The 18,657-nt window shown below is 31.8% G+C and overlaps 1 protein-coding gene across 1 annotated transcript in view; it reads right to left on the bottom strand.

Moving 5' to 3' along the window:
- Positions 1–14,122, bottom strand: part of LOC145299947 (cytochrome P450 3A4-like) — a 51,998-nt gene extending 37,876 nt beyond the window's left edge. Inside the window, exons 1-4 of the mRNA XM_080144446.1 lie at positions 13,937–14,122; positions 9,474–9,570; positions 5,856–5,908; positions 2,423–2,519 (exon numbers count right to left, since the gene is read on the bottom strand). Coding sequence (XP_080000572.1) covers positions 2,423–2,519; positions 5,856–5,908; positions 9,474–9,570; positions 13,937–14,010 — 321 coding nt within the window. The 5' untranslated portion in view covers positions 14,011–14,122. The remainder of the gene's footprint in view (positions 1–2,422; positions 2,520–5,855; positions 5,909–9,473; positions 9,571–13,936) is intronic.
- Between the last annotated feature and the right edge of the window lie 4,535 nt (positions 14,123–18,657).

The raw sequence follows: 18,657 nt of genomic DNA, 5'->3' as shown, positions 1-18,657 counted from the left end.
TCTGTGTAACGATTATATTTAAAATAAAAATTCTGTGTAACGATTATATTTAAAAAAATATTCTGTGTAACGATTATATTTAAAAAAAAATTCTGTGTAACGATTATATTTAAAAAAAAATTCTGTGTAACGATTATATTTAAAAAAAAATTCTGTGTAACGATTATATTTAAAAAAAAATTCTGTGTAACGATTATATTTTAAAAAAAATTCTGTGTAACGATTATATTTAAAAAAAAATTCTGTGTAAGTCACGTAGTAGTAAACAACAGATTTGATTATGAAATGAACACGTACAAACACATACGTGCGCGCGCGAACAAGCACACACACAAACACTCACGCAAACGCACATAAATGTAAACACACACACACACACATACCAGCGAAAAATGCATTAATTAGAATGTTTTTGTCCACATAAAGTTTAAATCAATGGAAAAAGATAACCGGGAAAAAGAATGGGAAATATAGCAATCAAACAAGCTAAAGTTGAACAGAATATGTTTACTAAATCGAGGAATAAGAAATGGAACGAAAAACGAAACAAAAAAATCAATACATGATTTATTAAGATTTTATTGGAGTGAAATAAAGAAGCAAAAAATGCATTGTAAGTTTGTTATCACATTCGTTTCTGTTTTGGAACTGACTTAAAAAGAAGTTGAGGAAACAAATCAAAGAACTTAATTTGTCTGCTAATCAGTATATATTTTTCAGTTAAATTCAATCACTGTTTTACAAACCAAGTGAAAAACGTCTTACGTAAAAACATTTTGTTTGAATCGCAGCGTTTCTGTTTCTATACTCATACTAAAACTAGGAATAAGAAACGGAACGAAACATGAAAGGAAAACACAATATGATTTATTACGATTTCATAGTTGTTAAATGAAGACATAAAACAATGAATATATCATAAATCTTTCGCCATCACATTCATTTCTATTTCTGGACTTACTAAAACGTAGTGTGGAATTGAAGACAAAATTAATAACAACAGCATTGCTTACCTTCGCTTTTACACTGATAAAAAGTGGTTAATATTGTAAAGGAGTTTATGTGTATGGACCTTGATGAAAGATTAGACAAACCCGTTGAAAGAGAAAGTTCATGGATGCGTTTTGAAATTACTAGTAGAAGCGTGCGTTCATGTAGTCACCACTTATCAAGACCTGAAGGCCATTCGAGGATGAATGGTTAATGAGTGTACACGGAACGAGAAACAAAAACCAGTTCACATATAAGTTAAATATCATCTTTACGAAAAAAGTTAATCGAAAAAATGCATAAGATGTAATGTTTTGCTTGTTATCGCAAGTAAATCGGCTTTACTGTAAAAAAAAAGAACATGGGAAACGGGACGAAAAACAAAAGGAACACGTTTACTTTCTCTTACAGCAATAGTAAAAAGCAATTCAAAATGCAGAAGTTAGAAGGCTTTTGTTGTAATTGCAAACGAATCGCTTTCTAGACCTCTTATAAAAAGATTAATCAACAAACAAGAAAATAAACTTAATAAATGTTTGATTTAGTTTGGGTTCACAAGCATAACTATATAAAACAACTCAAACGAAAACATAAGAACAACTCCGACATTCTCTGTAAATGTTAGTTGCGCTCTACTTGCGTGTGTGAAACCATCGTGGGAAACAACCTTCTAAACACTACGTCCTCTCTATGACCTGCATTCTACTGTGTCAAACTGTCCCTAGCTGTTGCAAACCAAAACTGTCTGTAAACTGTCCCTAACTGTCGTAAAATCCAACACATCTTGATTAACAATCCTATTTTAGCTTTCTTTTGTATGCCTTGTTGAACAAATTTCTATACCTTTGTTCTGCTGGTAAACTTTTTATTCTTGTTTGTTATATTATTCTCCTCTTTCTTTACTTTCTAAAATTGAGTAGGGGGCGTCAATAATCTCACAGATCCGATGTTTCGCCACATTAAAAAACAAAAATGATTAATTTAGTTTGAGTAAATTAAAACAGATGCAGAACTGTGTAATATATTTTCCTTAAACAACTTTGTAACAGGAATTAATTATTTGTCTAAAACAGATCTTAAGTAAGAATAATATAGCTTATCTGTTTCCACACCTGGCCATCTTGGAAAACTCGGAGGATAATGTAATAGGGAAAAAGGTTAAATTTAATTAAGTATTCTTTGGGGAAATATAAAGTGACAACAACAAAAAAAAATGAATCCATAGAATTTGTTATTATTTTTAACCCTTTTTATACATGAAAAGATACTGTTATAAATGAATGATGTATTATTCGTAGTATTTACTATTACTAGATGTGTGAGACGCCGTGTGCTTCTTTACGGCTGATAAAAATGGCGTCTATTGTAACCAGAAAGTTTAGCAGATAAAATTGATGGCTATACATAGCAAAACAAATAAGCAGCAACTTACTCTTCTGTTTGTGAAATTGGAGAATCTTTTGATGAGGATTTCCTCTATAATCTCAGGATCGCTAGTAACCACATTAGGGAAGGATCCCCAAAACATCCTGCAAGATATAAATACGCACACATAGAAAATAAATGATAATAAAATGTACACTATCAAATCTACATATAATATAAATGGAACTTTCTTTTTGTTTGTATCTGTCCATATTTTGAATTTTTCAAGGGAGATAATTACATGAAATACTTTCGGCGTGAAATAGTACACAGATTGTGGAAAACAAATACTACACTTCAGACTTAGCCAAAATGCCAAGCAGTACTAAAGATAATGTTTTCTTGTGTCCAAACATTTTATATCGACGAAAAAAATCTATAAATATATACAGTACATTAACGTATAAGTTTTAAGTAAATAATTTACTTTTATTTTACTTATACTAACACTATTGTTGTGTATTTGTTCGCGCTGAATATTTATAGAAAGGAAACGCAATTTACTTTTAATTTATTCATACCAATGATATTGAGAGGTCTGCGTCGCGCATGACATTTATAAAAAGGAAATACGGTTTGTTATATAGCGGCCTAAATAATCGTAAATGTTATATCGCGGCGTGTGTATATAACTGGCGGGTATATATATTTATACGTGTGTGACACGTCTGTTTACGTCTGTTTATATGTATGGGTAACGCGTGCATAAGCGTTTATAACGAGTGTGGATAGTGCATAATCATGTTGACACACCGGTTCATGTCGGATCACCGAAGTTAAGCAACGTTGAGCTTAGTCAGTACCGGATGGGTGACCAATTTGGGAATTCCAGGCGCTGTATGTAGGAGGACTTCGACATCTCTCAGCGAGAGTTGCAAAAACGTAATGTCGTATGCGACCGGGGACCGCTTGTGAATTTCATACTCCCATGGAACGTACTCCTTTAGAGGAAGCCGGTAAAACCTGCATAGGGTTAGTGCCGTTCCAGTCCATTCATTCGTTCCATATATATGCGTATGCATAATGTTCGTCTTTTCTTTGGTGTTCAATTCCTAATATGTAAACATTCAAACAAACAGTTTAATTATGGGGCACATTAACGTAACGAGACAGTTGATAACATAATAGGAATAATAACATTTTACTGTGAGGATAACAGCAAAAAGACACATACCTTGTTTTTTCCTTTCTTCTTTTCATAGTCCTTCCATCTTTCTTTTCCCCCTTCCGAAAGGAAAAACATCACGAGGCGACATATTTTTTTGTATAAATATTTATTTCACGTTCCTGGATTCCCATCGGAATTACGCAACGCCTCTTAAAGTTTACATTTTGCTATATCGCGCCCGTTAACTTCCATGGGCGCTAATAGACCAACTCCCGAGTCCAAAACTCTTGTCCTCTAATTATCCCCGAGGCTAGTTGAATTACTCTCTATATGTATATTACACTCTTTCTCTGTTTTCTCTGAAGTCATTAACCACGTTGTTCTTTGTTTTGTAAAGCCTAAAATGTATATGTTTATTCTAAATTAACTTTTGTTTATGTAAATAACAGTCCAACCTATTTTATTAGTTATGATATTAAATTCCATTACAACTCCAAATCTATTCGACAACATTCTTTATCTTAGCTGAAATTTCAAACTTTAAACCACAGTCAACAATCGCTTTGCCAATCTCCCACTTTTTTTCTTGGTAACCCACCGTCGACCTAGAATCTCATTATTTAACATTTTACTTTAATTTATTGATATGAATGACATTGTGAGATGTCCGTTCGCGTTTCACTAGGCTAGGCACTGTATGTACCGCACCGAGTCATAGAAATTTTCAGGTTGGTATCCTGCGGCGCATTAATTCACTGGGAGAAATGCACCTCCAGTCTTCGTAGTAGGGCAGATTGCTGAAACAAGATTTCACTTGGTGCATGTATCACTAAGTGAAAAATTCTTATGGAATATTGAGATAACCTGCCCCACTATCTTTAAGACATCTATCTAGGAGAAGGGAACTCTGATGTAAAAAACCTGCGGTCTACTGTATACTCTGTCCTGTGGCAGTCATCTGCACCGACAAAGGTTAGCAGTAATAGCAAAAAGGTGGTTGGTTCTACACAAAGCCTTCACCACTATAAACAAATCATCTGTGTGGATTTCCTAGCAACTAAGTTGTTGTGGTGGAAGCTCATACGTCGAAATCGACGAAAGAGTCCATGATATATATATATATATATATATATATATATATACATATATATATATATATATATATATATATATATATATATATATATATAATACGCAACGTGTGTATGCATTCATCTTAAATTGGTAGAGAATATTTTGTATTGCGTAACATGATACTAGCAGGAAAGAACAGGCTCTTTGAAATCAAATGGAAGTCTACCATTAAGTCAATGGAGAGCATCAGTCTACAGGTGAGAAGTTCTCGTTCTATATACATAAATCATCATAGTTGTAATTAAACGTAACTTTTTCATATTCCAATCAGTTTATATTATTTTATTATTAGTTTAATTTTCATTTACATGTTCTTCTTTGTATTTTTCTGCTGCTTTGTATTGAAATTTGGAGCAACGGCACGACACCATTGTATGATCTACTATCTCCCCAAGTTAAAATATTATATTAGTATAAAACGCGGCATCATTAATAGTACATAAAAGTGATTTTCGTCTGAAAAATATACCGAGCAGAAAAAAGTATAACTGCAAAGAAATTGGATGAAATTGTTTTGAAATGCAACGACGCCCAGCAAGATATTACGACGATCAACTCAAAAGTACAACCGACACAAAGATGTATTTATAAAATGGAAATTGAAATGTAGATTAGTTAACATTAAATCCATGGTGTAGATGTATTAATTAGTAATAAATCATCTCTGTGTATTAGAGCTGTTCATTAACGTCACGCCAGATATAGAAACAAGGTTGTATCGCATGTGATTATCATAGACAACGCTCAACTCATATGAAATAATCAGCATTTGAATCCACGCGATTCCTAACTTCAAGCAGTTTTTACTATATGACATTGTTCATTATCGTTTATTTTATTTTTTCGAATATTTTAATATCGAATTAGCAATCGATCTGCTCAGAAAATACGATGGCTTTAGAAAATGAAATTATAAAAAAATGCGCTATTGTTGAGATTATATGTAGAAAAAATTATGGTGGCGATTTAATGCTAATAATAAGGGTTTCCTTATATTAGAACTCTTTCCTCACGTCACACAGGAAATAGAAATAGCGTTTACCTTCTTTTTTATCAAAGAAAGCATTTTATTCAAATGTGTGAAACACAGATAGTAAAAACTTGAAGTGAATACCACGCGAGTTCTCTTAATTATTAACTTGATATATATTACATACCCGTTAGTACATAATTATTTTTAATACAAAAGATTAATTACCTGTAGTTAACACCGAATTCTTTATGCCATTTCATAAAAACGTGAGCAAATCCCTAGAAAATAAGAAGTAAATTTGTATTTTTTAAACAAAGTTAATATGTAAACAGAGAACAAAATAAAAATTAGAAACGAATTTTAGCATTTGTACAGGAAATAATAGTTAGAATTGAAAAACAGGTACTGATGCAGAATACGTTATCGCCGACATATTCTGGCTGGTTACGTTAACCGCCGGAAAGTGTAGAACAAAACTTTGTAATAATTGTTTTTATGAAAACGCTAACCTATGCTAGCGAATGAATAGAAATAAGTCACCATCGTATAATAATTTTAATGCAAACACAATATTTTGTTGTTACAAAGAAAATACAATGAAAAATTCATGGAAAATTTTATTAAATTTTAAGAAAATTAAAAGGAAGAAAATTCGGATCAAGTAAAGATAAGATACCCCGTAACAGAAGACGAATACTGGCGAACATTTCAAGTGACACCGGTTGTTCGACCTTGAAATTGCCGTTGGTTGTTTGTAAACACGTCAAATAGCAGGCATGGCCGAATGTTCGCGAGCAAGATTTAAAAAAAAAATATATTTACAAAACTTTTTAAGATTTAAAAGAAAAAATATATATTTACAAACCATTTTCTTTAATATTAAATATTTACAAAAATTTTAAAGATAAAAAACAAACTTTTTCTATTTACACAAAACTTTTTAATGTAAGTAACAAAACGAACGTAAATTTAACAAAATATATTTAAATAAATGGGTGTCTATCTGGTTGCGTTTTTTTTATATATATTTACAGAACTTTTAAATAAAACTACTACTACTAATAATTATAATTATAATAATAATTTAAAAAATAAAAGAATGGACTATATTAATTAAAAAAACATAAGAAACTGAGAATTTCTGACGCTAAACTCACTTGTATTTAATTTACCCTTGTGGAAACGTAAGCAAATAGCAATTTTTGTTTAATAAAAATGAAAATTATAAAAAGATTTATATCTTGTGATACTACACGTCATCTTTATAAAAGTAAAAGTTATAAGTGATATATGAATAAAAAATATTTTTTAAATCTCGACTGTTTATACTTGTTGCTTATACTTGTGATTTTATTATGCATAAAAATTGCCTCGGTCTAGAAGGATTTCTCTTTGACTGACCACCTACATACATCGCACTTTAAATAAATATTGAATTGTATTAAAAACGCACAAAGAAAGATTAAAAAACACACTGTACATAAAAATTAATTTTGGTCGCAATAATCCGAAACAGTCAGTTATTTTATATTTGCTTCTACCATTAAAAAGTTTGGTTATAATAATTTTATTTAATTTTTTAATTGACATCATCCGAAATTCTCAGTTCTAACGTCGGTTTATTTATTTGGCATTATTTTACAACCTGCCCCAACGTTGTATAAACACCCCTAACCACCCCATGTTAAGAACGGCTTTCGGAATAAACCCCCCATGTTAAGAACTGCTTTTGATGTCAGGGGTGTTTATTCTGAAAGTCGCTCTTAACACAAGAATGTTGGGGTGTTTATAATACGCTGGGGCACGTTGTAAAAATTTACCATTTAGTTATATATATTTTATTTATCTATTTATTATTATTATTATTATTATTATTATTATTATTATTATTATTAATGTTGTTATTATTATTATTATTATTATTATTATTAGTTTAATTAAAAAAATTCTGTAAATATATATAAAAAAACGCACTCAGAAAGGCACCCATTTATTTAAATATATTTTGTTAAATTACATTCGTTTCGTTATTTATATTAAAATCTTTTGTGTAAATAGAAAAAAGTTGTTTTTTATCCTTAAAAGTTTTGTAGATATATATTTTTTGTTTTAAATCTTACAAAAGGTTTGCAAATATATTTAAAAAAAAATCTTGCTCGCGAACATTCGACCATGTATGCTATTTGACGTGTTTACAAACAACCAACGGCAATGTCAAAGTCGAACAACGGGTTTCACTTGAAATGTGTGCCAGTATTTGTCTTCTGCTACGGGGTATCTAATCTTTACTTCATCCGAAAATTCTAATCATGAAAACATTATGCTATTATTAAATTTCATGTATAAATATTTTTGTTACGAAGAGAATATCGTGTAAAAATTGATAGCTAACTGTTTTAAATTGTTTTCTAAAAACAAGAAAATTAGTAAGCATATTACTTCTACGGTCAGCCCAAAAGGTTGTTAATTTGTATGTCGCGTTTTTTATATTCATGAGCAATGTAGTTACATCTACCAATGGGTGTCAGGCTAATCGTCACGTGATCTAGGATTGTATGTATTACGAAAAAAAGCTGCCACAACATATACATACGTACATATAACGTTGTTTTTTTTAAATGAAATACAAGAGGTAATCAATAAGTAATGACCCCAGCCATCTTCCAGGTATCTAATCTAGCCAAGATTTAGTACGAATAATGATTTATATCGCTATGAGTTATGCGTCAAATTACATCTGTAAACTAACTGTTGTTTCTGATTTACGTAATTTTTGAACTGTGTCAGGTGTGAAATGTAGCCTGTTGAGTGTCCTGTAGTTGCAAACGCTCGAATCGCAAATTCAAACAGTTTGCAAATCTGCAGAAAAACCTTTCAGATATGTTTGACCCTTCCGCCATTGGTGAGGACTCTGTCAGTCAAATTGAGGCTGCAATTTTGGAGGATCGACACGTGAATAGCACAAGAAATCAATATTAGTACAAAGGTTTGTAGAAACTATTATTCCTTACCATATGCATGCGCATAAGATGGCTGCTAAATGGATACTCAGCTTGCTAGAACATTTTCAAAAGTGATAACGCATCAAGTACTCGAGGATGAATTTGGAGGCGTGCCAAGAAGACGAAACAAAGTTTTTCAAAAGACTGATTGCATCAGATCAAACATGGGTGTATCACTATGAGACCAAAGCCCAGTAAATGTAGTGGAGACACTAGGAGTCACCACCCCTAAAGAAAGGAAGAATGCAGCCCTCCAATGGTAAACTTATGCTCACAGTATTCTGGGACCGTATTGGAGCCGTGATGACAGATTTCCTAGCACGCGTAATACAATTGCAAAAACTTATGCTCCGCTTTTAAAGAAATTAAGATTAGCTATAAAGATCAAGAGATGAGGGAAAGATCGGTAAATGTATCTTTCTCCTGCAAAACAACGCCCCGATCCAAAACGCGCATTTCGCCAGATCAAAACCATGAAATCTTTCCCATACTCTCATAACCTTATATTCTCTGACTCCTCCCAGCCATGAATTTGTTTTTGAAAGAAAAGTGTTTTCCAGGTGCTGCACCCTGATTTCCGAAGTCACGTCATGGTAGGAGGACGAACCTGAGGTGTTCTACAAAGACTGTCTCCAGAACTGCATTAAACGATGGTAGAAATGCATAACTGTAGATGATTCTTATGTAGAGAAAGACTAATAAATGTGAAAATGAGGAATGGATCAAGCGCATTACTTATTAAACGTCGCTGGATGTTTCGGATTTAATTTATATTAAAATAACGAAGCCATATTTAAACATTCTAAAGAGAAACTGTTTTTTTTTATTACAAAATACTCACGAGCTCCATAATTTCTTTAAGATTCCCGAAATAAGCCGTTGGTTTTGGTCCATCAAGTCCAAGACCATGATAAAAATTAAAGCTTTTCCTTCCATAGCTGCAAAAGGAAAACATTATTTATTTGTTAATAGAAGCAGATGGTTTGGATTGGTTTGGATTGGGTGTGTCAATTATCTATGGATTTGCTAAATAAAGTTTTAAAATATTATTCTATAGTGAAGATACTTATATATATATATATATATATATATATATATATAATAGGACAACATATATATATATATATATATATATATATATATATATATATATATATAATAGGACAACACACACACACACACACACATATATATATATATATATATATATATATATATATATATATATATATATATGTTAGCAGGATCAGGCCGTCCGACATTGCCCGGTCGTAAAATACGCTTAAATATGATATTTTGATTAATTCAGATTTCGTATTTATTATATTATATTGTACCTAATATATAGTAATGATTTAAAAAGGAAAAAAAAAATGATTCATGCGGCACAATCAAGATTCGAAACATTTAGCTTACCATTTACTGTTTCCTTTGGCGTTAATGCCTGAGCTATAAAGACACGTTTACTGTAAGGCAAAAAATTAAAACCCGAACCAATAGCTATTATGTTACGCATGCATATTCGTAATGCCGTCGTTCGACCGTCACCTGGCAAATTCCATTTTTTTTTTAAATTTTCACACTTTTGCATCGATTTTCCCTAGCTAAAACCCAAATATAAAGTTTCGTATGCATCCGAATACCCTATATATTAAGTTTCATGTCTGTAGATAAAAAACTGACAGAGGAGTTTGGTATGCAGAATATTTTAAACAAATATATATACGCATACATAAATATATACAGAAAGAGGTTTGTATTTACTATAACTTTTGTACGCAAATATTACACAAGTATAAATCATGTACAATATCTGCATGAATATAATTACAGGCTCTGCCTGATGATGAATGAAGAGCCTTGTGGACGTTTGCTCCCAGCCCTGAACTCTATAATACCATTTTTATAATATTCTGTAATTTTTCTTTTTTTTCTTTATTTAAGTCATTTATTTATTGTCCCTATTATAAGGCTGTTTACTTTACTACTACAACAACTTTATTTTATTTATGTCATTAATTTATGTACGTCACCCTTTTACACTTCGCTGTCTCTACTACAATATTCCTATTCTCTTGACTTCATCACTGTCTCATATTTCCCCCTTTCACAATTTTCGTCTCATCCTAAAGATTTCTTCCATAACTGAAAAACAGAAATGCTGGTTAAGTTTACGTTCCGCATGTTTAAAAACCCATTTGGCGGATGTAAGGTCAGACAAATTTTTAGCTTCATATGACCAAAACTGTATAGAATGTACCTTCTTTTTTTTTTAAATGCAAATATGAAAATAGAAGTTTTATTCAAAGTCTTTATTTAAACTTTCATAAGAAAATTATAACCTTTATAATAATAATATGTTTATACATTGTTTTTTTTTGTTGTTGTAAATTCATGTATTTTGTTTTTTACTTTTATAATAAAAATGTATTATGGACTTCTTATTTTTATGAACTCTTTTCCCGCAATCATATGTTTATGAACTTTTTTTTTTATCAAAAAAATATAGAACTTTTCTAATGAAATATATATTATGAACTGTTTTTCCAAACATCAGGTGTTGATAATTTTTATAAATAATAAAGTATAAAAATACAATTTTTATAATAAAAGTTAGGTAAACGTCGATATCGGAATACTCTAGCCAAATCACAGCTAAAAATAAATCGTCCGCGTCCATCAAACTTACAAATCGAATCGGAAACTCGAAAATAAAATGAAACAAATTTTATTTTTGTTATTACCAGAAAAGATGTATTTCCCCTGTTATTATTTTAGTAAGAACGAATTACTATTTCCTTATCTTTCTTACTAAAATGTTTTGTTTTCCTTTTTACTAATAAAATTGGTAAATCTTCTATTTGAATAAAATTCGTTGAAAATTAAATAAATAACGAAATATAAAAACAAAACTCCAATTTCTTCTTGGTCAAATAACACGACAAATAATAATGAACAGGATTGTTTTACCGAATACAAAATATTTGAAAAAACAAATCATTCATGGTAAATGTCGGTAGAGGAATTCTGGCAGATGACTATAAAAATCTCATTTTATCTGACTATTGGAAGAATAAACAAAAAACAATTCGTAAATATTTTTTAAATAAAACCTTAAAAAAAAAACAGTTATTAAACCTATTTTGATTAGAAAGGTTATAATTTTGTTATAAAAGTTCAAATAAAGATTGTTTGAATAAAACTTCTATTTTTATATTTGTTTAAAAAAGGTACATTTTATGCAGTTTTGGTCATCCGTGGCTAAACATTTGTCTGACGTCACTTCCACTAAATGGCTTTGTAAACACGAAGATACGGAAGATGAATTTAACCGAAATGCTTACCAAAACATACAAATACAAAAATAATTACAATAAAAGTATGAAATACAACATTAAAAAGAGATTGTTTTAGGAATAGAGTCTTCTTTACATTTTCTAATATGAAAGAAGATGTTAGAAGAACACCGATGTTGCCCGGTAATTTGATGGGAAAAGTTATTCCTATTATTTAGATTAATTTGATTACTGTTCTCATCGTGACTGTAACTTTCACAACGTTTCGGTCGATGTAACCTCTTCTTCATGTGTATCTTGTCGAACTTGGGAATGTTTCTGTCGAACTCGGGAATTTGGATGGAATTTCAAGCAGAACCCTTTATTTACTTCACAGTGGTAGGGTGCTCTTGTTCCATCAGACATGATTGGATAGAAGTCCTAAGTAATTTGCAATTGTATTTGTCAGTTGCCCACACCGAGGATTGAACCTTCAATCTTCAGGAGAATATCACTGATATTCTCCTGAACGTTGAAGATTCAATCCAGTCATTGCTGATGGATCAAGAGTAAGTAATTGGCAATTTTATTCTTAGTATCGCCATACCGAGTATATAACTTTTAACCTCCACAAGAGTGGAAATTAAACTGAATATTTTAATTAATAATTTATCCGTTACGCCACGGGTTCCATAAAGATTCTCGAAAGAAGATCGGAGATTACATCGACACGTTTTGAGAATCACACTCCAGATGAGAACGATAGTCCGAATAATCCAAATAATACAAATATAATATGTTTCTAAGAGCGAACAGACACTATACTTTGATCCAAGTTTAACGGCCGGAAAAGAAATCCTGATTATATATCGAGGGGGTGGTCGTTTTTATTTCACACACAAGATCCGTTTTTATCTTATGAACTCGGGAATCTTTCTGTCTAACTCAGAATCTGCACAGAATTAAAAAAAAAACTCTTTATTTAGTTCACGTAGGTAGTATATTCTCATTCTGTCAGCCATGACCGAGTAAAAATGTTAAGTAATGCACAATTGTATTCTTAGTTTCGCTGGCACTGAGGATAAAACCTTAAACTTCAAGCAGAGTGTCACTTGGAACTGATTTTTTTAGTTAATGCATTGTTCGTTACGCCACGGGTTCCGTGCATATTACCAACTTCGACAGAAAGATTTTTAAGTTCTACAATATACACATGAAGAAGGTCGGAGATTACATCGACCGTTTTGAGAATAAAACTCAAAATAAGAACAGTAATTAAAATCATCCAAATGCAACAAATATATGTTTGATTTTCAGTAGTTTATCACATAAAATTCGTGTGAAGATGGCTGCTTAAGAGCGACAGATACTATATTTTGATTCTAGTTGAAGGTTGAAAAAAAGATTATATTTTGATTCTAGTTGAAGGTTGAAAAAAGATTATATTTTGATTTTAGTTGAAGGTTGAAAAAAAGATTATATTTTGATTTTAGTTGAAGGTTTAAAAAAGATTATATTTTGATTCTAGTTGAAGGTTGGAAAAAAGATTATATTTTGATTCTAGTTGAAGGTTTAAAAAAGATTATATTTTTATTCTAGTTGAAGGTTTAAAAAAGATTATATTTTGATTCTAGTTGAAGGTTGGAAAAAAGATTATATTTTGATTCTAGTTGAAGGTTTAAAAAAGATTATATTTTGATTCTAGTTGAAGGTTTAAAAAAGATTATATTTTGATTCTAGTTGAAGGTTTGAAAAAAGATCTTGTTGACATATCGATAAACTTCTACTTTGGAAGGATATATTATACTATCGTTGCTCTTCGTGCTATAAAAGTAATCTAATAATTTTGCCCTTAAATGAAAGTTTCAAGACAAAACTCATGTAAGCAGTTTAATTTTTAAAGGATAAAGAAAAACACGAATATCTTATCAAAGAACGTTTCAGTGTGTATGTATCACTGGGATGGAATTTTTTCCACCCTCTTTCACTTATGTAAATAATAAAAAGGAAAATGTAATTGTGAACTTACAGATAAAAAGTGAGCCAAAATATGGCTGCGACCAGTAGAAAGTTGGGAATATTCAGAATACCGAACAGTTCCATTGCTGCGTCGGCAAGTTTTCTGTTTAGTTCTCTTTCTTCTCTGGTTCAAGAAGACGTTATACGCTAAATGATTTTCTGCTAATTGATAAAAGAATCACACATACAGCACGCACATACGACAGCACATGTTAATGTGAAAGCATGGAGAAGATAAGATTAGCAAAAAGCATTAAATAGGTCGAGTGTAGATTTCAGTAATAACTACACTTCATTCAAATATATGTGAGGGTTAATTGTTTTATGACCTCGCATACAAGGCATGATAAGTTAGAGATCAGCGCGAATTGACGATTCGGCCTGCTGAATACACCTCTACGGATTCCTCGGTCCCGATAACTCTTCTGGGCTTGTTATAGGCATCGAAAACAACCTACAAAACTGCTGTCTTTAATCTCCTTGCAATATTCTCGGCATCGGTCTGCCCCCCCCCTCTTACATTTCTAGATAGATCGCTAGCACGTTCATCTCCAAATGTTTGATATTGGCCGGGCAATGCCGAAAGGCATGCTGATCGACGATTATCATGATTGTTCAAGCCAAAAAGTTTTTTCAGCTTAAACATGTTTTAGAATAATCAAAATATTTAGAATAAATACTTATTTACATTAATTTAGGAATTAAACTTAAAAATGTTATCAACAATTTAGTAGACAATTTAGAATAATGGCATGTAAAAACATCAGGTGATTAGCGTAGTAACGTATACAAATGTCGTCATTTAGAAGGGGAGATGGTCTTTTTGAGATACGTGGAAAGTAGTTGAGTCAGTCCGAGTCGAGAGAGAGAGAGAGAGAGAGAGAGAGAGAGAGAAAAGAGAGAGAGAGAGAGACAGAGACAGAGACAGAGACAGAGACAGAGACAGTCTTCAAATCGTGATGGCGCCAAACAGAGGAAGTAAAAAATTACGATAGTCAGAATCAGCGTTGCAACTTTCCGAAATAGAAAAACACTCTTGACTAAAATGTTGCCGAAAATAAACCCGGGGCTCTGTCATTTCTCGGGAAGAATTTCCATTGCAGCTTTCTGTCAAGCAAAACCAAAGATAAACCAGATATGTTCCTGATTGGCCAGATGTTGAAACCCTAAATAAGTTTTATTCGTCCTTCGTGTTGGAAAGGTATATATGTATGTTCTTGTCCCGTCACAAACTGCAATTAAATGTACATAAGCACACAACGAACTCTAGATTAGACGATCACAACGTTAGACGGTCATTGACGAACACATGTATATAAACACGTCATATAGATGACTATTACATGTATATACGAACGTATTTATACTCTCATAAAATCTAACAATTACAAGACACATGTACACAAAATACATATCCTCTGAATATTACACAAATACATAGAGATCAATGTTGCTACGCCATCAATCATTTGTAGCTCCGCACCTCGCTTCAGTTTATTAAGGCACGTGACCACATTATCTTCTCCATTAAGCAATCTCGGTATTTGACTGCATTGTGATGTGATTGTAACAAGGAACAGCAGACCTCCTCATTTGGAACTCTGCTTGTGTTATTTGTTAGGCATTATTGTATGCCCGGGTAGCGGCGGCCGACCCTGCTGAAAGGAAGAGTTAAGTTATGAATTTTATTATTTTCTTGTAAGACTCTCATATAAATCTGATTGTTTGGTGAAAGTGACGATTTGATGTCGTTTTGAGAACATAACGAAATATAATTTTGTTTCTGAGGCCAGAGGAGGGTTCATGGGGTTAATCTCTCCTGATCGTGAGAACCGAATCTGCGAGCGTTTGCATATTCGGATGACGTATTTACAGGCGATTGGCCGTGAGAGCAACCTATCCTACTCCTATACCTCTGTACATAAGAGAATCCCTGCGCCCAAATCAGGCAGTTGGAGCTGAGTTTTGAGCGAATCTAATCCTAATCTCTTCCTGTCCATCGCTACCGCCAACATCGAAAGTAATTAAATCCAATTGGGAGTGTTTGATAAAAATGAAAAAGTGTATATCATATTTTGTATAATTTAATTTGGCTTAACCCAGTAGAATAGAAATATCTGAGTCTGTCTTTCTTTTGCGTGCATAAAAATCTATTCCCTTCCAGCGTGACAGCGGCATGTCAATCTGAATGTGAAATCGACACGGACCAACCCGATCAACGAGTCCTGCTGCGCCGAGAGATCTTACGAAGGATTCCCTATAAAGACGAGCACGACGCATATGTGACAAGCGGATCCTGTTAGAGATCGCTGAGAGTTCACCACTGGTTGGTGGTGACCGGGAAAGGTCACATTTGGTGGCCTGTGACCAGGACCTTTCACAGCATAACTTCACTTGTTCGCCGTTTTTTTTTTTTTTGTTTCGCCAAATTAGCTTGTGGGTTTTTATTTTTCTGGTTTAAAATCATTAAATTTCAGTACTTTATATACATGTGCTGCATTCCAACCTCACAACTCCGAAAAAATCACTTTCCTTCTCTGAAAAAAAACCCATTTTATTTGCATATGAGTAACAAGATTTCACGTTACGTTACGAGACCTACCAACAGATAATAATCCATCCTATTTTTAGCCAAAAAAGTTGAAGAATTACGAAAACGAGAGGGATACAATTAAAACAAGCGATTTTGCCTTCCTGAATTAATTTTTTTTTACATAGTATCCATCATTCTCAATGTACTTTTGCCAGCTATGGAGTGGTGGCTGTGTATGAGTGTGTGGAGCGCGCTTTGTCACTCACATCTCTGCCGTCACTGTGAAATCGAGGAACCCTCCTCCTAACTGTGCTGATATCTACTATATCAACTTCGTAAACGTTCAACAGACGTCGGTGAATATTGTTCAATTATTTTGCATGGCGGAATTAAATGACGCACCTCTGTTTAGAACGCAGGAGTTGCTTTCTTAGAGTCTTACATCGTCATTATCTGCAACAGAGAGATGAAGCTTTTAGGCCATGGATGCATAAGTTCAGTCATAATATCAATGCAATTTGCAATTCTCTCTGATACATTTGGGCGGAATTAAATATAGGAAACATTACTTTTGGAACGCCCATCGTACTATCAGGTGCGGCCGCAATTTTTTTGGTTGTTTAAAACCGGATTTTAAACCCTACATTAATACACCCGGAAGATTTGGAGTAATTCTTATAATCTCGTTTATTTATAGTTTATATAGTAAATCACTGCTCACACACAATTAAAAAAATGTCCATAGTACTAAGCACTAGTAAAGAATTAAGGCACCTGTGCTGTCAGTCAGAATACAGTAGCCATACAAACTGTCAAACCGGTACCCTCAAATCTGTCACACATGAGCGGTCTAATCCAATTGCGCTGGCATATATGGTTATCACATTTGCGATTGGCTAATACGCAGCCTTGGCAAAAATCTACTAGGATAGGAAGCTGTATTACAATGAGGTATTAAAAGAACGACATGATGGAGACCAGTAAGTCAATGAGTCAAGCGTGCTGGAATATATATATATATATATATATATATATATATATATATATATATATATATATATATATATATATATATATATATATATATATATATATGTATATGTATATATATATATATATATAGTTAAAATTATGATCTCTATTTAGCTCGCATATTTTTCATTGTTTATAAAGATAGCGACTATATTCTTTAATCAATTTGTCAGAAAACACTTATTCTAGATCAAAGTCAATAACTTTTGTGTTTGTTTTTACATGAAAAAGTCTAAGATATAAATATATATATATATATATATATATATATATGTATACTAGACATTTGCATATATATATATATATATATATATATATATAAACATGTCTTTCTGGCTTGTAGAGCAATGCTTAACATGATCATCTCCATATATATATATATATATATATATATATATATATATATATATATATATATATATATATATATATAAGAAAATTAATATTTTTTGTTTTTTAATTGCTCTATCTAGTATATCAAACATTCTATTATCTCCACAGTTTCTAATACAAAGATAATTTTTATTTTTATTATTTCATTTACATACATACATACATACATATATATATATATATATATATATATATATATATATATATATATATATATATATATATATATATATATGTGTGTGTGTGTGTGTGTGTGTGTGTGTGTGTGTGTGTGTTTGAAAGATAAACTGACAATGGATAATGATAAAAGGGGAATTTGATTAGAAATTCTAATTCGGAGAGCTGATAAATAATGCAACGATTAAAACCTGGGGAATAGATAAAATTGCTAAACAAAGTTAAACATATTGATATTTTGGACCAAGTAAAGAATAGATACCTTGTAGCAGACGATGACAACGACGACTGGGGACAACCGGCGTACATTTACATTGACACTGGTGATTCGACCTTGACATTGGCACAAGCACATAGCTTTGGCTGTTTAAATTTTTTAATTTTAAAGAAATAAAATAAAATAAACCTGATTTCGCGTCAAATAACAGACATAAGCGAATATTCGCAAGCAAGATTTTTAAAAAATATATTTACAAAACTTTTGAAGATTTAAAAGAAAAATATATTTACAAAACATTTTAATAATTATAATTAAATAAATAACTAAATACATTTTAGCCAAACTTATTAATGGCAAAAATGGATTTTGTGAATGT

The sequence above is a fragment of the Euprymna scolopes genome, chromosome 2 (genome assembly GCF_053919585.1).
Source record: "Euprymna scolopes isolate OS-2025 chromosome 2, ASM5391958v1, whole genome shotgun sequence".
Lineage (NCBI taxonomy): Eukaryota > Metazoa > Mollusca > Cephalopoda > Sepiida > Sepiolidae > Euprymna > Euprymna scolopes.
This window is presented reverse-complemented; position numbering and strand designations above follow the sequence as displayed.